At 50.4% G+C, this 21,637-nt stretch overlaps 4 protein-coding genes and 2 long non-coding RNA genes across 10 annotated transcripts in view; 4 read left to right on the top strand and 2 right to left on the bottom strand.

Annotated features, from left to right (window-relative positions):
• Window positions 1–7,503, bottom strand: part of LOC109517654 (protein phosphatase 1E) — a 14,508-nt gene extending 7,005 nt beyond the window's left edge. Inside the window, exons 1-2 of the mRNA XM_019872965.1 lie at window positions 7,301–7,503; window positions 6,946–7,188 (exon numbers count right to left, since the gene is read on the bottom strand). Coding sequence (XP_019728524.1) covers window positions 6,946–7,130 — 185 coding nt within the window. The 5' untranslated portion in view covers window positions 7,131–7,188; window positions 7,301–7,503. The remainder of the gene's footprint in view (window positions 1–6,945; window positions 7,189–7,300) is intronic.
• LOC109517703 (uncharacterized) lies at window positions 929–1,132 on the top strand. The gene is made up of 2 exons (XR_002168597.1): window positions 929–998; window positions 1,038–1,132. It is a non-coding gene; the product is annotated as an uncharacterized LOC109517703 (long non-coding RNA).
• Window positions 7,504–7,642: 139 nt separating the features above from the next.
• smg8 (SMG8 nonsense mediated mRNA decay factor) lies at window positions 7,643–12,167 on the top strand. Of its 2 annotated transcripts, XR_002168588.1 has the most exons (7): window positions 7,643–8,543; window positions 8,669–9,172; window positions 9,534–9,939; window positions 10,054–10,199; window positions 10,477–11,361; window positions 11,591–11,973; window positions 12,089–12,167. XR_002168588.1 is itself a non-coding variant. In XM_019872919.1 (6 exons), exons 1-6 carry the CDS (start codon window positions 7,917–7,919, stop codon window positions 11,816–11,818), a joined length of 2,796 nt encoding a protein of 931 aa, XP_019728478.1. In that variant the 5' UTR covers window positions 7,643–7,916; the 3' UTR covers window positions 11,819–12,148. The 2 variants fall into 2 exon arrangements, 1 of the variants encoding a protein (XP_019728478.1); XM_019872919.1 differs by having other exon boundaries at window positions 11,591–12,148.
• Window positions 11,290–18,655, bottom strand: LOC109517697 (uncharacterized). Of its 2 annotated transcripts, XR_002168595.1 has the most exons (3): window positions 18,550–18,655; window positions 17,778–18,049; window positions 11,290–11,378 (listed from the first exon to the last, which is right to left on the bottom strand). It is a non-coding gene; the product is annotated as an uncharacterized LOC109517697 (long non-coding RNA). The 2 variants fall into 2 exon arrangements; XR_002168592.1 differs by lacking the exon at window positions 11,290–11,378 and having other exon boundaries at window positions 16,863–18,049.
• kcnj15 (potassium inwardly rectifying channel subfamily J member 15) lies at window positions 13,442–15,990 on the top strand. 3 transcript variants are annotated; one of them, XM_019872976.1, is made up of 4 exons: window positions 13,442–13,633; window positions 14,298–14,355; window positions 14,687–14,716; window positions 14,804–15,990. In XM_019872976.1, exons 3-4 carry the CDS (start codon window positions 14,712–14,714, stop codon window positions 15,825–15,827), a joined length of 1,029 nt encoding a protein of 342 aa, XP_019728535.1. In that variant the 5' UTR covers window positions 13,442–13,633; window positions 14,298–14,355; window positions 14,687–14,711; the 3' UTR covers window positions 15,828–15,990. The 3 variants fall into 3 exon arrangements, with proteins under 3 accessions (XP_019728535.1, XP_019728550.1, XP_019728544.1); XM_019872991.1 differs by having other exon boundaries at window positions 13,443–13,633; window positions 14,687–14,713; XM_019872985.1 differs by lacking the exons at window positions 14,298–14,355; window positions 14,687–14,716 and having other exon boundaries at window positions 13,444–13,633; window positions 14,761–15,990.
• Window positions 18,630–21,588, top strand: LOC109517647 (uncharacterized). The gene is made up of 2 exons (XM_019872952.1): window positions 18,630–18,928; window positions 19,580–21,588. Exons 1-2 carry the CDS (start codon window positions 18,653–18,655, stop codon window positions 21,401–21,403), a joined length of 2,100 nt encoding a protein of 699 aa, XP_019728511.1. The 5' UTR covers window positions 18,630–18,652; the 3' UTR covers window positions 21,404–21,588.
• The last annotated feature ends 49 nt before the right edge of the window (window positions 21,589–21,637 follow it).

Below are 21,637 nucleotides of genomic sequence, written 5' to 3'. Positions count from 1 at the left end.
CGGCAGCTGGAAGAAAAGGAGGACACTGCACACTTTTTTTTTTTTAATGAAGGTCACCGTGTTGCCAAAAATGGGGCCGACTCTCCAGAGTGGGAATTAATGAAGGCGCCGCCTTTAGAAACGCCATGTGAGTCACGGCTGGAAAAGACCAGTTAGCCTTCATCCCACTTCGCGCCCGAGCAATAGAACATGGAGTTTCATTAAGAGTATGTCAACCATTTTGGTAGATTGATACATTAAAAAAAAAGGAATTTCATGTTGAAGAGAGAGAGAGAGAGAGAGAGAGAGAGAGAGAGAGAGAGAGAGAGAGAGAGAGAGAGAGAGAGAGAGAGAGCACTTGCGGCGAAGCCGCCCCCACGAAGACAGCAAAGCATGAATCTCATTTTCACCCACAAAGGCAGCACTTCATCACCGGGCCATGGAATCTCACTGGTCAGTAAGTCAAGTGGCTCTGTGCACGTGGGGCACGTCACTAAAGACGAAAACTGAAGAAAATGAAGTTCCACGCTACCTCAACATGACAGTTTTGCGTTGAAGTCAAACATGGCCGATGGCAGTTTGACTTTTCACCGAGGCCTCAGCACAAACGCTTGTTTGCAAGCGTCTGTCAGAGCATTGGTGGTTTTTTTCCCCCCTTCAGCCTTCCTTCCACATGTCCAGACAGGACGGTCGTAAATTCCTCGAAAGTGACTCTAGCAGTCCAAGACGAAAAGTCGAAAGGCAGACGTCTTGACATCATGGCTGAAAACAAAAGTGTGCTCACTGAACATTCAAGATTAGCTTTCTACTCGCCACGAAGGTCATCTGCGCTGCACTGGCAGGTTACGCTTTGCCGATTCATTCAGTTCAATCGAGTAGCACGAGTGTGGCCACGGACTGAATTACTCGACAAGGTACCCGAGTTCTCATTTTCACGACGGTCGCCTCCGGAATCTTCTCAATCTCCGTCCCGAATAATAGCCAAGAATTTGAGACCCGTGTGCCATATTGACCCAAATGTTTTTGTGGGGAAATACGTAAGGCTTGTCAATTTCCAGCGACCGAGTAGCCGGCGCGAATCCCGATCGAGACACTCTGATTAAGGGATTACGCCAGCCATTGACTTCCAAAGGATGGGCCGGGCTAGCCCGCCGGAAAAAAAGAAAAGGTGCTCTTCACGGAGCAACATGACAAGATTCCCATCAAAATGTTTCAAAGAGGAAAACGCACCGTAGAAGTTTCAATTTTTTTTTTTTTTTTGTGTCAACAGAAAAAAAAAAAGGCCTTCTGGAGGAACACTTTGGACAGAAAATCGGGTCAAAAACAGAAGACCGTAACTTGATTATTTCCCCGACATCTCTCCAGGTGCCTTTTGTCCCGCCTCCTCCAGTTGACTTGATCAGTTCCAGTTAAAAGCATCCAGCAATAAAAACCGAACGGGCCGAAATTTCCAAGTCAAAATTGCAGATAAAGGTGTACTTCAGAGCCCCGCCATTGGATGGCGCCAGCAAAAGCCACAACATCATACATTTGGAACAGTGGTGTTTAATGGTCAGAATGTTCCATCCATCTTTGCAGGTGATTTGTAGGTGGGGAGCAGGTGGGGGGGGGGGTGTTGACTGATGAGTGCTGATGATTCCAGAGGGGTTAAAGTGGGTCAACTGGTTTCAAGCCCCCGCCTATAAACTGGAGTAGCCCAGAAAATAGCCCGGGGCATCGAGCAGGGTAACCCACTTGAAGTGTGGCCACGGTCAAAGGACGACGGCGGATTTAGATTTGGCGAGCTGTCAGCTGGCCTTCTCATACTGCGTGCCCGAAATCCTCTGCAGGAAAAGGAAAGGGGTGCTTCAATTTAGGTTTTTTTTTTTTTTTTTTTTTGCAAAAAGTTGCTCCAGAAAGGCCCACAGCCGCCTCGGAGCGGATACGCTCTCTCGGGGATCAAATCTCCCGGCCTCTTAGTGCTCCGATTAAACAGTGAAAAGCCAGCAGACAGACAGACAGACAGACAGATGGCCGTGTGAAGGGGAAAAAAAAAAAGGACTTGAGTCCTCACATTCCAAGTACCGGAATGTACTGCTGGTTTACGCGCAGACGAGGGAAAGAAGTACAAACGGACACTGGATGTCCTTTTTTTTGTTTTTGTTTATGTGCTACCTAGGTATGCGTGGACCAAGTTAGTTTTTTTTTTTTTTAAATAAACTTTTTTTCCTCCAAAAAGGTGCCACAAGATGATGGCAGAGTATTGCATATGTCTCAATGAAACATAAAGAACAAGATGCTACCAGATGGCACAAAAGAAAAAAAGAGGAGTTCATTTTTTTTTTTATGCAAATTGAGGAATGCCAAACCGTGAATTTGCAGTTTTTCCTCTTTATCTGTTCAGAAAGAATTTTCTATTTGAATTCGGATCTCTGCAGAAACAAAGCAAAGCCCACAAGGAAAAAAACAAACCATGAGCAAAACTCTTTTGAATTATGTCTCGGTAAAAAACGAAATCCGGGACTTTATTTGAAGGCCACATGGGGGGGGGGGGGCCCGCTCGAGTGTGAAACTAGTTCATCTCGAAAAGGGGGTCACTTCATTGCCATACACGTGAGATGCTCCGCTTTGCTGTCAAAATCGTCTTCGCTGTTTATATCCTGTCTGAATAAAAACAACAACAAACCCTTGCTCATTGTCCAAACAGCCTCCGGAGCGAGCGAATAGATCAGGTCGACGACATCAATATTTGGCGCAAGAGCGTCCCAACCGCCTGAGAAAATCCTCATGAAGCAAGCCTGTTGGTGGTTCCCCCACGAAAGCCACTTTGCAACAAGCGTCGCTTCGGCAGACATTAAACAAACGATGGGCCAAAAAGAGGCTTCAAGTCAACTCTGCTAGCTTAATGCTAGCACATGATGCGAAACACCATAGACGGGCTAACGAAGAGTATCTACGGCAGCGCTGTGGCAACCCGATGCGTGGAACATATCCTCTGCCATCACCAGAGATCGACTTTTGAAGCTCACCGGCCCGATTTCCACGCAGTTCCGTCAACGTCACATCCATCAGCCGGCCTCCGCATCCATTGAACCGCTGAACTCTCCTCTCGCAGAACTCTATTATTAGCCGTTCAGCCCGGAGACAAACTAATGACGCGTCGGATGAATCAGCAGACCCGCTGCCTGCGACTCGCAGCGCTAGCCATTAGACGTCCGCGTAGGCCGGCGCGTTTTCACGCTAAAGAAGCCCCGCGAGTCACGAGGGAACGGCAACGAAGCGCGCGCGGGCAAAGGGAAAACAACCGAGACAACTTAACGAACGATGGCCACTGATGAGTCGATATCGTAAAAAGTGTCACGTTGGGAGTCTCGCCTTTGGCGTGTTCACGAAAAGCGTTCACGTGTTCTTGGCCGATAAAAGCGTTTCATCACAATTGGCCGACATCACGGCGTGATCAAATATTGGTATTCGCTATTGGCCGCCGCCCCCCCGGTACGCGTACTCCTACTGCAAAGTGGTCAGCGCTAAAAATACTTTTATTGGATTTTGTCGTTGGCTATGGAGAAGTTCGAAAAGAAAAAGCGGAAACAAGACAAGCCGAGCCAAAAAAAAAAAAAAAAGCAGAAGCACAGAATGTGCAACTCACGACTCACAGTAAAGTTTACATCCCAAGCACATTAGCGAGGCGCTCGGCTGACCTATAATTGCTTTTCCCGAGAGGGCGGCCGGGCTGTTGCCGTGGCAACTATTGTCGGCGGCGATGCAAGGTTGAGTCAAAGCGAACGCATTGGTGATGCGTGTTGTTGTTTGGCGGCTTCCTTCCAGCACAACGCTGCTCAACGCTGACGGACGTGTTGACGGACTCGAGTGTTTGGGGACTTTGGAAGAATTTGGAGAGCAAATAAGGAGCCCGCCCGCCCATTAAGTGTGCTTTTGAAAATCATTTCTCAGATGCCCATAACGGGAAATTAGAGTTGCAAACAAAAATTATTTCAGGAATCGATTCATCCGATGATTTTTAATGATTTTAATTTTTTTTCAATGAACTGATGACTTGGATATAGAAATCGATATTCAACTCTTCAGTCACTTTGTGCAAAAACCGGACCGCGCACAGCATGTACATGCAAATCAATGATTCGGTCGCTTATTTGCTCCGAAATTAGTCAGCAAAACATCTTGAGGATGCAGATGTTTTCAAATGCCTTCCCTTGATTGGAGACAAAGATAATTCTGCTTTTACGGGGGACTGCAGAAATCACTTTGCAAGGTTAGTTAACCGTTTTGGGGATCAGAGGGTTTTTGTAGTTCTAATGTCTGCCTCCTCCACTTGCAGTGGTGTGAATAAACGCCCCCAGGCACTATTTTAGGAAACACAATTCACTGTTTTAATTTGATAATCAGACTCCAGGGTTGATTGCTCCTGAATCCCGCTGACCTTCATTTCACCGGGACCACTCGACAACCACTTCGCAGACACCAGATGGTCAAAAATGCTTTTTGCTCAGCCAGAGAGAGAGGCAGAAGACAGAAATAAAACAACGAACGAATGAAGTTTTCCCCTGGATCGAAACGGAAGAATTTTGGTGGGAAGCCCGTTCGAAAAGCCAGACTGGGCCGCGTCCAACGCGGCCGAAGCAACTTGAGCCAGAACTGCGTTTCGGAGACTCGCTGACATCAGGGTTTCCCCGCCCGCTCAATGGGCGACAGCTCAGTCAAAAGGCCAATGTTTTTCCAACTTTGTTTGCCCAAACCAAAGACTGGCACATGACCGGGCCAAAGAATCTTCACTGCAAAGAAAAAAGTGGAGCTATCGGGCTTTCGGGGTAACATTTCAGGATGATCTTTGCAGGCCAATTGAATTTAACCTTTTGGAAATGTTTTTAATACTTTTTGCACAACTTTGGTGGTTTAGAAAAAGGAGCTGAATGACAAAATCCCCGACCGATGAACCTTTCTGTGACTCGTCCAGTCTCGAGCTCGCTTCGCTCTCTCTTGCTCTGTTGCAACCTGCTGATAAAACAGAAATCTGTTTTTTGGCCTGTTTGACCGCCTCTTCTCTTCCCCCCCCTCCTCCTGCCCGGATTGACTTGAAAGCCCGAGTGGGGGATGGCAAGAGAAGTGGCAGCAAAACAGGCCAAAAGTATGCGGTTCATCAGCAGCTTGCAACAGAGATACAGAAGGACTGGAAGAGTCACAGAAAGCCAGAGATGTCCTTGGAGAAAATAAAAAGATTTGGAATTTTGCCATTCATCTCTTTATAGAGAAGAGCGAGAAGTACTTCACCTGTAACTTTTTGAGACGAGTTCAATAACGATGCAAAGGGGACTGAATCAAATGAGCAACACCAGGAACAACAACAACAACACTATTTGTGATGCATGACCGCAGAAGCGGGAACAGGAAGTCGACCCGGCCGCCGGTCGTGGCCCCAAACGAGCCAGGGCTTGTCGTCACCCCGACGGAGGAAGCGAAGAGGGTGGAGTCGCGCTTTGGGGTTCCACACAATAATAACGCGGTGGCGCTGGTCAGGAAGGAAACGGCCCGCCTGCCTTCAAGGTCTCTTCCGCACAATGTTGAAGCCAAATGCTAACGTGATAGCCTTGACGGGAAATAGGATGTTACAGCGGATTACGAGATGGTGTGCTAGCAGTTAGCATGCCTGCCTCACGGTCAAGAGGTTCTAGGCTCAAAGCGCAAATCTAGAAATGAAGGTCTTACTAGCATCACTCAAATTTTGTTGACAGAGCAGACACAGACATTAATCACGTTGTGCTTAAAGTGGACAACTTCGGATGAACTCAAACAGCCTGCGCAGGATGCGTCCAATTTGCTCCGACACCCTCTCAATAACACCCGAGACTGCCAAACTCCAAATCGTGGAACAGACAATTTCGCACGTCCGTCCGACTGACTGACTGCGGTGTTAATTCTCTCAACTCAGCTCTCATCGACGACTCTTACAGATTCCTCGGTTGTTTCTCCACGACTGGTAGGTTAGGTTTCAGTTAGGAGTGTGGATGCTCGTCTGTCTATCTGTAAGCGTCCCGTGATCTACTAGCCTCAAGTCCCGGGCTGATTACAGTTCTCTCGCCAAAACCTCAGCTGGCCTAGACTCCATCTAAGGTGCGACTCTAATGAGGACAACTGCAATAGAAAATCAATGGATGGGTGCATTTGCATGTTACAAACCACCTACTCGTCCCCTGTGAGTTTCATTATTAACCCCTGACACACATGCTCTGCAACGCCGCTGGAGTACCCCAGAGCACCTCCACATGCCCACGAGATGTTTAAAAGAGAGGGAAAAAAAAAAAAGCTCACTCCTTTGCGGACACGAGTGCGGTGCGGGTGCCCTAGATGAGTGCTTGCCTTGCCAGCACACTTCTACCGGCACCTATTTTGGATTCGAAACGAGGCCAGCATCTCATTTTCTCACTTTTTTTGCTCTGCCATTTTTGCCAAGTGTGCTCACACACACACACACACACACACACACTCTTGCAGTTTAATCCAGTTTGAACTGCACACTACATTATGTAAGAAGTGCATCAAGAATGCATCTTGTGTTGCATTTTTCCTGTGTGGAATTTGCCAAATGGAGGCAAATAACTGAAACGCTGGGGTTATTTTTAGCCTCTGAGAAGATGATGGTCTTCCTCCCCCCCACCCCCTCCTGTGCAATGACGTCGGCATGTTACGCAAAATCGGGGGTTCACCTTTGGTTCCCCCCCCCCTCCCTCCTCAAGTGGCTCTGCAGCACGGCTGAGAATAAAGTGAGCAACTGAACGAATACAGTATTTTCAAAAAAACAAAAACATTATGCAACTCTTTTGGGGGGAGGGGACACACCCAGCGCGGTTGGGAGGTTAGCGGGCATGTGAACTACACCCAGCCCGGGTGGCCCCCCCGGCCCTTTTCCACGGCTTCACCCTAAAAACGAGCAACATGCACGTATATCAAGCAGAAAAGTGTCCACTTAACTATTTGTAGAGGTGCTGCAGACACAAATCGAGGCATTCCCCTTCCACCTCGTCCTCGCACACCAAGTCGGTCAAGGGGCGGGAGGGCAGCGGGTCGCTGTCCTGCAGAGGAGGGCTCATCTCGCGGAGAAAGAGCTCCAGGAACCGTCGGAAGGTTTTCTCCTCTGCTGCACAGCCGGCCATCATTGCTCATTCCTGGACACGCTCGCACTCGCAGCTCCGCCCGTCGCTTCGCTTCGCTCGGCTGGAAACACAAGCGGCAATACGCTGGCCCGAAGTCGACGCTGCAATTTTGTTTTTCGGGGCGGGGGCGAGCTTCCGAGCTTGCTGGCGCCCGATGGCGGAGGGTATACTACCTGCGTGTGGAGCGAAGAGACAAGGGAGGTGTTAGCGAACTGATTTGGCGAAGTGTTGGACTGCCCCCATTCACCACCGAGTGGGAGCGCGCCGCGCTTGCTGGGATTTCGTCGGATCGGAAGGACGTGACGTCACGGGTGACGTTTTCGCGCAGGGCGAGAACGCGCACGCACATTTGCCATTCTTGGTACAGTATTAATTTTTTTTTTGTAATGTCCACGGACAAAGAGAATACAAGAAGCAATATATTTCAGGTTAAAACTAGTAGTAGTAATAATAATAATAATAATCTGGTCCAGAAAAGAAACGTAAAAAATATATACGAACATTTATCAGTTTTATTTTGTTTAGTCTCACAAATAAAGACACTCCAATCTCTATAGTTGTTGATGACATACTATTGCTAGAGCAAAAACCTTTTGATGACATTAACGTCGTCGTAGTCGAAACATGTTACATAAACCGTGTAGTAAATTTACGCGTTTAGGAACTGTGTACATTTTTGTCTCCTTTGTATCCAGTCGGACATTTTAGCTCTCGAACCCAGAAGTAGAGTCGGTGTGTCACTATTTTGATGCCCCCTCGCTCTTTTTGTTTTGGTCGGTCCAAAACAAAATGAAGGCGGACAACATGGCAGCCGCCGTGAGCTTGGAGGCGCTCCTCCGCGCGGGCGTCTCGGAGGACGCCGATCACCGGGACGACGGCCTGTGCGTGGTCGGAATCTTCGGCAAAAGCAACATGCAGCTGGGCGCCCTCAAGGAGTCGCTCGTCAACACCCTGGCGGACAAACACGTCTTCTCCGCGTTCGGCGGAGCGGACGACGGGGGCACCGGATGCGGCGGCATCCAGGCGCTGTACAACCCGGACAACCGCGTCTTGTATCTGCTGCTCACCTCCGTGTGCGACGGCCGCCAGCTGCTGCTGCGGGCTTGCCGATCCCCGAGCGCGGGCAGCGGCCACGCCGACGCGCACGACTTCTGGAAGGGGCTGGAGCGGCAGCACTGCCTCGGCCTGCTCTACTTATTCTCCGTGTGTCACGTCCTGCTGCTCGTCCACCCCAACCACACGTTCGACGTCACCTACGACCGTCTCTTCCGAGCCCTGGACGCCCTGAGGCAGAAGGCGCTGCCCCTCCTCCGGGCCGCCGTCAAGGACTGCCCGGTGTCCAAGGAGTGGAAAGTCAACTGTCGGCCGTGCCCGCCTCGGCTCCTCTTCGTTTTCCAGATGAGCGGAACGCTCAAGGTCCACCATGTGCATGCACACCACACATGCCATAAAATGTTCAGCCCGCACATTACAGTATGGACTTTGTGTTTGCTTTTAAAAAAAAAAAAGCAGCTAACGTTTCTTGATGCGTTCCTCTCCAGGTGCCCAACGGCTCCGAGGCGAGCATGCACCCGGACAAGCCCAAAAAGCACTCGCCCCGGCGGCGCCTGCAACACGCTCTGGAGGACCAAATCTACCGCATCTTCCGCAAAAGTCGCGTGCTGACCAACCAGAGCAGCAACTGCCTGTTCACCGTGCCCGCCAACCAGGCCTTCGTCTACGTGCTGCCCGCCTCAGACGAGGACCCCGTGGGTGCCTTGCTGAGCCAGCTGCGCTCCAACTGCATCCTGTGCGAGCAGGACTCGGGCGCGCTGGTGTCCGGCCCTCGCCGCTACCAACAGATGCGGCGCTCGGCCCGGCAGGGCGCGGCGGAGCAGTCGGGCGTGGCGGCTGTGGGGGGCGCGGTGCCGGCCGACTGCAGCTTGAAGGAGTTTCTGTGGCAGCACGTGGAGCTGGTTCTGACCAAAAAGGGTTTCGACGACAGCGTGGGACGGAACCCGCAACCGTGCCACTTTGAGCTGCCATCCTACTCCAAGTGGGCGCAGGTCAGATATAAAGTCTACCGACACCCCACCCCCTTCGAAAAAAATAAATCAATCGAAGCTTTTTTGAGCACGAGTGTGAGCCGTGGGGGCCCAACCGTATGGATTTTTGGAGGTCGCAGCTGATAACCAGCTGGTTGATCAAATAACTGCATTATGAATAAAAACTTTTTTCTTGGTCCTGTAACACGACAGGCAGAACATTTGACAATGTTTTTTTTTTTTCTTTGTTATTTGTGCACGAGGATAAAGCGGTTCAGCTACTGGATGGATAAAATCAGCTCACCAATTAAATCGGCCGGGCCCTACCAGTAACCTTTCCGACTCAATTGAAAATGGTTTTTACTCTCCGAAACCGGCACAGGTGGCGCTAAAGCTCCACCAGGCGCTGGTGGGCGGCGGCGGCGGCGACGACGACGACACGGCCGAGCTGGCGGCCAAGGTTCAGGTCCAGCTGAAGGTGCTGGACGGGTTTCTGGACGCCGACGCCAAGTTCTCGGACAACCGGTGCCAGAAGGCGCTGCCTCTGGCCCACAGCGCCTACCAGGCCAACCTGCCGCACAACTACACCACGGCCGTGCACAAGAACCAGCTTGCGCAGGCGCTGCGTGTCTACAGTCAGCACGCACGCGGTGTGGCCTTCCAGCGCTACGCCCTGCAGGTCCACGAGGACTGCTACAAGTTCTGGAGCAACGGGCACCAGCTGTGCGAGGAGCGCAGCCTCTCCGACCAGCACTGCGTTCACAAGTTTCACCTTCTGCCACAACCGGGTAAGCCCAAGTTGTTTTGTTTTTTTTTTTCCTCTCTTCGCTTCAAGTTAGCCAGGCAACAAGCTCCTGCAAAATTTTGGTCCGGATGCAACAGCAATTTTTCAATTTTGCTAGGAGAGACAACAGACATGGATCACAACCCGCCCATTCTCAACCACAACAGCAGGGGGCGCTCCACTGGCTCCTGCAACTGCGGAAGGAAGCAGGCTCCCCGCGAGGACCCCTTTGACGTTCAGGCGGCAAACTACGAGTTTTACCAGGTCTGGAGTGGCCAACGGAGATGTTATTGTCTTCTCATTGAAAAATATCGGTCTTGAATGATAACATTTGGAAATGTACGCTTTTCATCTATCGGTTAATTATACACACACACACATCTGCATATTTGGTTTTAATTTGGCGCTTTTAATTTTCGATGCAAATTTGGAAAGAGTAAAGAATGCGTGATTTTTGACGCAGAAAATGTCACACTCGTTTCCCCCCCAAATTTCTTGGTTGTGCAAAGAGCTCTTACCTCCCATCGTTGTGGTCGTGCAGGCCCTGGAGGAGAAATGCTGCGGGAAACTGGAGCGGATCAACTTCCCGATCTTCCAGCCGAGCACTCCCGACCCGGCCCCGGCCAGCAACCGGGCGCAGCGCCCCCCGTGCGAGGCCGACGCCGACCGTCTGAAGGAGCCCGGCGCCGCCCACAGCCACACGCCCGGCGACACCAGCCTGAGCCTGGCACTCAGCCTGGGCCAGTCCACCGACAGCTTGGGCCCTTACGCGGACGGCGACTCGGCTGCCGCCGCCGCCCCCGACGGCGGCCAAGTCCAGCAGAAGCGTCCCAGCCTGGCTGACCGCCAGCCCTCCACCGTGGAGTACCTCCCGGGTATGATGCACTCGGGCTGCCCCAAAGGCCTCCTGCCGAAATTCTCCAGCTGGTCGCTGGTCAAACTGGGCCCGGCCAAGTCGTACAATTGCCACAAGGGGCTGGAGCAGCCCGGCTTCCTCCCCGGCGCCTCCTTCCTGCTGCCGTGGGACTTGGTGATCCGCTCCCGCTCCGAGGACGACCCGGCCGAGCCTCTGGACGGGGGCGCGTCCTCCTGGCCGGCTCCCAACAAGATGCTGGTGGGAAAGCGAGGGGGCGCGGGCGGGCCCAGTCGGAGCCGGCGTCGGGACGACACGGCGCGGGCCTACGTGGGCTTCGAGTACGAGGACGGCCGAGGGCGGCGCTTCATCGGCTCGGGGCCCGACAAGATCGTCAAGGTGCTGGGACCGGGCGGCGCCAAGGAGCCCGCCGGCAGGGTGCTCAACGGCGACATGCCGCTCTACGTGCCGTCGCCCTCGCAGGGGCGAGGGGTCAAGCCGCACTTTGCTCAGCTGCTGCGGCTTTTCATCGTGGTGCCCGACGCTCCGCTGGAGGTCACCCTCAACCCGCAGGTAAACGCTCGACCAATCTTCAACGGCTTTCTTGAAGGGAGAAGCACAGAGAATACAATCAAATAAAAAGCATGCACCTCCAAACTCTGTAACATTAATTTTGGAGGGGCTCCTGAATATCTACAATCTACAATTTTTCTGTACACATAAAAAGTGGACGTCCCTGCAAAAAAAAAAAAAAAAATGGCCGCAAAATGACAAATTCTCATGACATTCATGTCTTTCGCAGGTGCAGCCCGGTCCGCCGCCCTGCCCCGTGTTCCACCCGGAGCAGACGGACTTGGTGCTGCCAGCCGACGGCCTTTGGGTGCTGCGCTTTCCGTATGCGTACGCCACCGAGATGGGACCCTGCTACCCGCCCAAGGAGAACCAGCCCCTCGCCCACTACAAAGTGCTGCGGGGAATCCTGCGAGCCGCCGCCGCCGCCAACGCGCAACCTCAAGAAACCCTCCGCTAATGCGCAATCTCGCAAACGGCCGCGCGGGGGCGCCAATTGTTTCAGTATTCTCCAATCGCCAACCGGAAATGCTCTTGGACGTTCACCGTTTCTTGATTGTCAATCAATCTGTTTCGAATGAGCATGAACCGGGAATGTATTTTGACAATTCTTTTGTATATATCTATAACCTCGGCAAGTATCTGATTGTGACATGGATAGCTTTAGAGTTGGAAATGACACACGGGAGTTAAGTCGAAGAACTTTTGGGGGGGGCTCGTCCATGAAAAGTGGTTGCCATTTTGAAATGCATACTTCAAGATTAAATGCAAATAAATTGAGTTGAAAAGTTGAATGCAACTGAACCGTACTGCAGGGGTGCTGCTTTTTTTTATTTTATTTTTTTAACTGCTTTGCAGTTTGCCTTCCGTTTTATGAATACCGGGAGGCCTCAAAAGGAAGCTGACTATTTTATCTGAAAGTACGCAGAGTACAATGACCCTGTGGCTTTGATAAGCAACACGGAAACGGGGCAGTGTTAAGCCTTTGTGTGTAACATACACACACACACACACACACACACACACACACACGCATACACACACACAACCTGAAGGAATGTAGCCAATAACAAGGTGGTTAATAACAAAGCTGGCCCTTCAAGGTCATCAAGTGGGACGACAGGAGCACAAGTGACGTGAGATCAAGTGTTGTGTTTTGTTTTTCTCCACATGGCATTTGACAGTTAAAAACACAAGCACTTTTTGTTTGTTTCCTTTTTTTTTTTCCTTCAGATTCTCCAACACTTTCTTCCCGTAGCAACTCATTTCAAACGCAATTCATATGACCCTGGGTCAAACTGTCTCCATCATAAATGTTTTGACTGACTGTCAGGCAATGTTTAAGAAACATTTTAGCATGACTAACCACCAACAAAGACTTGAAAAAAAAAAAAGAAAATTGCTCTACAAGCTAAAACTCAACTTACAAAAAAAAGAATGACTATAACAAATGTATTGGGACGCTGCGGAAATGTCCCTGAACATTCCTGTGTATCTTCCCTTAAAATCATTGCGCAAAAAAAAATAAAATAAAAGCAAAAGGCACACGGCAATCTTCCATTCAGAGGACGATTCGATTTGAAAGTGGAACAATTCCGTTCGACTCATTACGATGTGATCGGATAGGGGACGGCTCAACTGAGGGGGTATGATGCAGTTACTTTTTTTTTTTTTGCTGTCATCCTACAAACGTTTGAATTAACTTGTCAGTACTGTAAATGTGCGATTTCCTTCCAATATATATCCCGCCAATAAATGATGATCCGATACGGGTCTCAATATATTTCAAAGTGGAACGATTCTGATCTTAAATTTAAAAAAAATAATAATAATAACATCCTCCGGTTCAAACTTGTTTTTGGGTCACACACCCCACTAGTAACCTTTGAAGAATAACGTTTTTGATTGCAGGACCACTATTTAGCATTTACTTGGTGACCTTCGGAGTAGGATTGACGTAAATCTGGGCCGGTGTTTAAAGCCACAACAAGCGTACAAAAAAAATGCCAAAATATCACGTCTGTCCGGAGGGGCTTTTTTTTTTTTTTTTGCCCCCCACCCCCTCCAGGTGGACAGGTACAAGAGAGGAGAGGCGGGAGGAGGGGGAATTACTGGATCATTTCCACAGTGTGCTAAAGTTCACTTGGCGAGGCGGGACAAAAGGAAAAAGAAGCTCCTTGGACGACGACGACGACGACGACAACCGAGTGGCGATGTTGACGGACGAGCGTCATTACGCACGGGAGGACTTCCAAGAAGACGACGCGTTCAAAAGGTGAGAAAGGCCACAAATTCACCAGCACGATCTCGGACTATGTTCTCCTGCAATGGTTTACGACACTAAAATTACCTTTCAACCCCCCCCATCCAAAAAAAGGGCAATCGTTGACGCAAGACGGACTGGACCCAACACATTTGGGGACTTCTGGGAGGCGTCCCTTTTTCAAAATTATGTGATTTTTTTTTTTTTTTTTTATTATCTGGAAGAAAATATATGGTAGCAGCTAAGCAAGACTATATTGAGGCAGTTCGACAACAGGGCCAAACGATTTCGGAAAGTAATTGAATTGCAATTTGTTTTAATGAGTTTTAGAGGGGCCGTGGGTGCACTCAACAGCAGTGGGTTTTTTTTCCAAATTAGTTTAGTTTTTTTTTTTTTTTTTTGAAGTAGACTGCACTGATTAGCATTTTCGCAGATGATTAAAAAAATGTAGAGGGGCAAATACTGTAAAATGGAAAAAAAATATTCCCACTTTGTTGTATTTTTACAGTTTAATTTTTAACCCTTGAGTGATTACAGCTGGAACTAATTGACTATTTCTTCAGGTCAAACTCTACAGTAGCTTATCGTCTAATTATTTACAGTGAATACTTGTGTGTCAGCTAGCTATACTTGTGTGTCAGTTCAAGTTGAAAATACATGCTACTGCCACCAACAGGACAGAAGTAGAACGAGTCAAACTGCATCGTTATCGACTTGTGTAGTGGACAACAGTGATGGAGAACGTGCGCGAGCTACGAGGACTTAAGCAAGACCGCGACAAGCCAAATAGCCAAATAGCTAATGTCGTCTTCTGGATTTGTGTCGATTACTTTTTGACAGTCAACAAATTTCAAACATGCGCCGCTGACTGCAGGACTTCGGAGGAACCGCAGAAATGTCATCTTTCTGATTTGTTGACACTTACAGGACTCAAGTTGAACCGCAGCTAGCTAAGCGGCCAAACGTCATTTTTTTATTTATTTCGACAAGTTTGAAAGTGCGCGAGTGACCCCTTAAGGACTTGGGGGGAACTACAACAGGTCAAAACCGTTTAAAAGTGACTTCACTGGCACGACAACAAGCCAAAGAAATGCGGTCAGTGATTCTTAACGCAGTTATTGCTGTTTTTTTTTTTCCAGTTCGTCCTAAAGTCGTAAAGAGAGGCCGCATCTAAACCTGCAGCGTGATGGCGGTGAGGAAAGCGGAAGTCCGTCGGCGCATCGTGTCCAAAGACGGCCACAACAACGTGCGCATCAACAACGTGGAGGGCATGGTCAAGCTGTACCTGCACGACATCTGGACCACGGTGGTGGACATGAAGTGGCGCTACAAGCTCACCCTGTTCGCCTCCACCTTCATCATGACGTGGTTCATCTTCGGCGTGTTCTTCTACTTGATCAGCATGGGCAACGGCGACTTTGAGGCCACCCTCAGCTCCAACCACACTCCCTGCCTGGAGAACGTCAAGACCTTCACGGGGGCCTTCCTCTTCTCTCTGGAGTCGCAGACCACCATCGGTTACGGCTTCCGCTACATCACCGAGGACTGCCCGCTGGCCATCTTCACGTTGGTGGCCCAGCTGGTCATCACCGGGCTGGCCGAGATCTTCGTCACGGGGGCCTTCCTGGCCAAGTTGGCGCGTCCCAAGAAGCGAGCCGAGACCATCAAGTTCAGCCGCTGCGCGGTGGTGTGCCGCCGGCAGGGGCAACTCTGCCTCATGATTCAGGTCGCCAACATGCGCAAGAGTCCGCTCATCCAGTGCCAGCTCACCGGCAAGCTCTTCCACGCCAACGTCACCCAAGAGGGCGAGAAGACCCAAGTCCACCAGACTTCGGTGAACTTCTTCGTGGACTCCAGCAGCGAGTGCCCGTTCCTCATCCTCCCGCTCACTTTCTACCACATCCTGGATGAGCGCAGCCCCTTGGCCGGGCTCAGCGCCGAAAATCTGCACAGCCGCGAGATGGAGCTGCTGGTGACGCTCAACGCCACCATGGAGTCCACGGCGGCGACGACTCAAAGCAGGACGTCCTACGTGCCGGGCGAGATCCTCTGGGGCTACGAGTTCAAGCCGGTGATTTTCGCCACGGCCGGCGGGAGATACGTGGCAGACTTCAACTTCTTTGACAAGGTTCAGGTCAGCAGCGACGCCGCGTTCCTCAACAACGCGGAAAAGCTGAAGCTGGAGGAGAACTACAAGAAGGAGTAGCTGGCTGCGTTTATTCGGGTCTGCTGGAAGCGGGGAAATGTTACGCTCGGGTTTGGGACTCTTGCTGCAGGCTGAGGACTCCTCATCCAAAGTCCAATAAATAAATGTTTTGAAAATGTCTACTTTTATGAAAACGAACATCCAAGCCATATCATTCAACAAAAAAAAAAAAAAGGGGAAAAACAGGCTAAATGGTAGCAGACTGAAGGTTAATCAGAAATGCTTCGATGCTTCATGCTAAGCTACGAAATGGATATTCGCATGTAGCAGAAGAAATACGACTACAGGGACAGACATTTAGGTAGTTGGCGAATAAAAATAATGCAAACTGTGTCGCTACGATTTGTAGCTACTCGGCCACTGTGAGGGCAGCTTAGTTTTGACAGCATTAGTTAGCACATGCTAATAATGTCTTTTGTGATTTTTGTGTGTGTGTGTGGGGAGGGGGAGGGGGGCACAAACTGAAATTTAATATGTACTGGAGTAAAATGTGATCCGTTTTAAGGCTTGGACTACAAAAATGTTTGTCTTATTTGTTTTCGCTTCCCTTTCGTTGTCAACTTCACACTCTTATTGTGACAAGAACCGAAACTGTTTGCTATAAACACTCAAGACTCCAAAACACAACTCATCTTTTCACTGACACAATGTACTGTATATAAACAGAATGACACATTCAAGTCAATCTTGGGTGCTGTTGGCTGTCGTTACGTTTGGCTGTTTTATGTCCAGTGGCGCGACCCAACGCTGGTTATACAGAAAGTGGTTGTGTTCTCTCCCTCGCCCATCTAACTGCTCATTTTAAGAGCGACGTTGCTAAAAGGTAAACCGAATTTTACTTTAGGAAGTGCTGAGCTAGCTGAGGTCAAAGATGATCATATACCGGTCCATTTGGACACAATTTCGTCGCCCTGGGTAGTTTTATTAGGCTTGGCCAGAGCAAGAGCCTTACCATCGAGATTTAGCGCAAAATGAGATCGGTGTATCTAACCAAGATGCACATGCGCAAGAAAACACCTCCGGGACTTATAGTTGAATTGTACAAATGTCATCTTGATTTTATTTGACAATGTAACACTACATGTATTTGAAATGCACACTACTGACGCCTACAGGACATGGGGGGGAACTGCAACTAACCAAACGGGAAAAACATTTATTTGTTTGAAAAGTTTAAAAACTAGCCAATGATGTCGACATGACTTAAGTGGAACTGCAACGAGATGAAGGGTGTTCCCAGTTCCTTCTTGATGTGTTTTGACACTTGACAGCAGGTTGAAATTCAAGCTAACAGACAACGTTTGAGGGACTTTAGTGGAACGGCATAAACGCCGTCTTGATTTGTTTTGACGGTTGACAAAAGTTTGAAATATGCGCTAACAACATCTGCAGGACCTAGATGGGACTGCAACTAGCCAAACGGCCCAAATGGTGTCTCCTTGATTTGTTTGGACATAGAACATCTTGAAACATGCACTCGGAGACGCCTCCAAGACTGATGTGAAACTGCAGAAACGTCATCAATTTCATTTGTTTTGACAGTTGACAAGTTCGAAACACGACTTCAGTGGCACTTTGGCTGAACGATGTAAACGTCGTCTTATTTGCGGTCGACATGAATATTACAGAAATACAGCAGTTCAATCTGGACTTTTTTTTTAACACGATTAATTTTGTGATCCTACTTGAGCACGTTTAATTGTATATTGTATATTGTAATAGACAGCCGCCTGTTAACTGTAAGAGTGGTCTCCAGCACATAAGTCAGCGTTACCTCTCACGAAAACTGATACGTTCTCATACACACAACAGAAACATGTATTTCAGTTTTTCATTTGAGATATCAGTACGTGAATATTTTGCACACACTTTTTTTGGACAAAAAAACTAAAACAAAACATTTTTTCCCCCAATCGATTTGGGCGGAGATGACAATGATGGCCTCCCTACCTGCTCGTCGACGGGGTACACATCGAACAAAACTTCGCGGCTTCCATCTTTCGGGGTCGCTTCGGAGCCCCGGGTGGTGACGTCACTGGTTCGGGTCCACAAAATTGCGCTCACACGTGCAGCGTCGGCTTTAATCTTTGTACAAAAGATGACGTCACTGGCGCGCGCCCAACGTCTGTCTGTGGTGGCCCATGTGTCGCCGTGACGTCACACTGTGAATGCGAGTGAGCGACTCGAGCTCCTGTGTTGTGAGTCCTCTTGTTACTCGGCTCCTGCAAGAGTTACACAAATACTCCATTTGTTATTTTGTCATCTATTTGAATGCTTACAATGCTGAAAAGAATCGCAGTCCTGCAAGAGTTACACAAATACTCCATTTGTTATTTGTCATCTATTTGAATGCTTACAATGTTGTAAAGAATCGCAGTTTTTTTTCCTTTTTTGCCTACACAGGTGAGTCACACTGACATTTACAAGTTCACATCTCAATGAACGTATGATTATGAAGAAGTGTTGCACGAATATTACTTTGGTAGGGTGACTAGAATTTGGTGAAATGTTTAAATATAAAACATGAGAGAGAAAAACCGCAACAACAACAACAAAAAAACGAATGACTAATAACATTCTTTAAAATGCTAACATGTATTCCGCATAAATATGACTTTTTCTGTTGTCCACCCCCCCCCCCTCTAGAATTGACCTTGGACTCTCAGTCACATTCAATGAGGAAATTCTGAGTCTCAGCAAAACTTGTTTTTGCTCCACAAACCTCATCTCCATTGAGATTTTGACGTTTCAGTCATCAGTCGTCAGGCGTTGTCAAAATCGATGACGTCGTCCGACTCGTGAAATTGTGTCCAAGCCACCTCGAGATGGAGGCCGAAATTTTCCCGAAGGAAGTCATCCTGGAGCTGGTGAAAGCCAGCTTTGAGCAGATCTCGGCGGCCCAGTGGGCTCTGCTGGTGGCGGGAACCCCCGACTCGGAGACCAAGGCCATCATCGCCGACACCATTGGCGACGTGATCCAGAGGATCTCCTCGGACGTGGTGAGGCACCTGCTGCCTGCCATCACCGATCACCTGCGAGGACAAGACTCTCAGACGCCGGTCAGGATCGGTGGAAAAGAAGGACTCGGAATCTGTTCTCGGGTAGGAATCGAGAAAAAAAAAAAAAAAAACTTGGTCAATTCTTTGCAAAGTCTGCCAGGTCGTACGAACGGATTTAACAGAAGGAAAATTGATTTAGAATCGGAATAAATGCAAGCTCACCCTTAATGTCGGCACCGTCATTTTCCAGCACTGCCTTAACCCTCTCAGGAATTTGAAATCCTCTTCCGCTCCTCCACGACAACGTCCCAAAGCTAGTGCACGTGAGAGGTCCACTCTCTTGACATCATTAGGGCTGAAAGTTTATTTTGGGTCTCTTCAGACCACAGTTTCGAGTTATCCACGTCATTGGTTGTCTTGCCTTCAGCGAACCGTTTGTGCGGCTTTCTTGCGCATCACGTTTGGAAAACTGCATTCATCCAGAATGAGAACTCCGCAGACCATTTTGATGCGGCGTACGGCCTCGGCACTGGCAGCCAAACCGCTGCGTCCGTTTTTTCTTCGGGGCGTTTGGGGGACATGAACGGCTAAATTTTCAGAGGATGGTGAACATACCCAATTATACAAGCGCTATATTGGCCACTTTGCATTGCAGAAACGTCTTTTCTTCATGGCTCATCCATGATCAGATCTAAAATACAAAGCGGTGCCCAAAAAAAAAAAATTCAATAATACGACTTCCCACCACTTTAGGTGATTAAGGCCATCGACCGCTGCAGTCCGAAGCTGAGCGAGTGCCTGACTGAGACCTTTGCGGCCGCCCTGGACCTCCCGCCGCAGAATTACGAGGGCGCGGGGGAGCTCACCACGCTGGTGGAGTCGGAGGTGAAGCACCGGGTGACGTCGGCCTTGTCCGTGGCCCGGAACACGAGCGAGTGGCCGTCGGACCCCACCCTCTTCATCCGGGGCACCATGTCCAGCGTGGGCAACCTGGCCTCCATCTTCCGCAAAGCCGTGGAGTATCTGAGGCAGGTGTTCGCCCGGGCCCGCACGCCGTGCGTGGTGCTGTGCGGCCGCTCCGCCATGAAAGCCGGCGACATGACGGACGCCGTGAGCGGGATCCTCTTAAAGTGGTCTTGCGCTAGTCAGGGCGAGAAACCCAAGGAAATGCCGATCGACGTCGAGACAGTGAGCCAACACTCTGACCACTTGTACGTGGTGACCGAGAGCCCCGGCTCGGGGCTCACGCAAAGCGCTCAGCTGACCGCGTTGGACATAACCAGAAGCATCATCCAGGAACCCTTCGGTGGCTCCGGAGACCGCGCGGAAAGACTGACGCGCTTCAACCTCAACCTGAAGCTCATTTCCAACAAAGTCAAGAATTTCTTTAACTCGCAGGAGACGGCCGGCGCGCACGGCAGCCTCGCCATGCGCAAGTCGCGCTTCTTTAAGTTTGCGCGCATGCAGTTTGCGCGCATGTTGGGAGGACTCAAGCGCGCCTTCAAGAACCAGGAGGGTTGTCTGGTGTGCCTCAAGCCGGACCAGCAAAGGTCCCCGAGAGGGGACTCCAAAGGCACCTTCAGGTCCAGCACCTTGCACGTCAGGCCGTCGCAGCATCCCAAGCTTGAGTTCGAGGCCATCCAAGAGATGGTGGCCAAGCTGTTCGAAGACCTCAGCAAGCTGGAACCGGAAGCCCGCGCCGCCAAAATCCAGCGCTACATGGACGAGAAGCTGCGGAGCTTCTCTCAGGATCTCACCTCTCGCCTGTACGAGTACATCATGTCCTGTCAGAGCGAAGTATACGAGGTGCCCTCCAGCCGCTCCAACACGCCTTTCGTGGACTCGGTGCTGTGGGGCCGGCGGGGGAAGAAGAACTGGGACGGCGGGCAGAAGTTCTCCCCCGAGGTCCTGTACGCCATGACGGAGGACGCGGCCTGGAGGTTCCTGCAGCAGCTGCTGCTCTGGCTGGAGACGGAGGACGGCGAGACGTACGCCGACGAAGTCTCCGGCGCCGTCGGCGAGATCAACCAGCTGGTCGTCACGGCACTCAACACGGGCGATGACCTGGAAGACGAGCTCTCCGGAGAAGGGAGCTCGGATGAGGCGGCGAAGGACGACGGCCGGAGATTTTCCTCCAACGTCCGCGAAAGCCGCGCCAGGACCTCGGCCTCTTCCGACTCGGAACCCCTGTCCTTGAAGGACCTAAGCGAGGTCTTGGCCTTCACGCTCGCAACGCAGCTGGGCCACCGCCTGCCCAGGAAGTGCAAGAGGTCTCTGAACCCGGACGCCCTGATGCTGGTCGTGCAGCATCTGTCGTCCAGGGCGCTGCAGGAGATCAGCCCGGGGCACATAGACAACATCGAGACGCTGGCCAACGTGGAGGAGGTGATCGTACCCGTGGTGAAAAATCTGCTGGCCGAGTTCGGCACGCCCGATAAACTGGTGGAGGCCGTGACGTTGGACGAGGCGTATTTTGACGACGTCGTCATGAGGCATCTCACGGTGCAACTCAAAGCCCCCAGGGATGTGCCCCCCAGCCCCTTGTCATCCATCATGTGCTGCTATCCGTGTCGCTGATCCCATCGGACGTATCGGTCGGGTAGTTCGCGTGACCCCGACCGTCACAAACTGCAAAATCCAGCGCCCCGAGTTCCGAACCGAAGGTGCCGGATGAATCTTCGACTCGCTCAGCTACAGACACGGACTCCGTTGGACTGGAGTTGCCCGCTCACCTTTTCCAACATGTAGAGATACGGTGGGTTTGCAGTGACCTCAATGCTTCAATCGGGGCTTCAACCCGGGGCAAAAAGC

The sequence above is a fragment of the Hippocampus comes genome, unplaced genomic scaffold, assembly GCF_001891065.2.
Source record: "Hippocampus comes isolate QL1 unplaced genomic scaffold, H_comes_QL1_v1.1 scaffold33, whole genome shotgun sequence".
Taxonomy (NCBI): Eukaryota; Metazoa; Chordata; class Actinopteri; order Syngnathiformes; family Syngnathidae; genus Hippocampus; species Hippocampus comes.
This window is presented reverse-complemented; position numbering and strand designations above follow the sequence as displayed.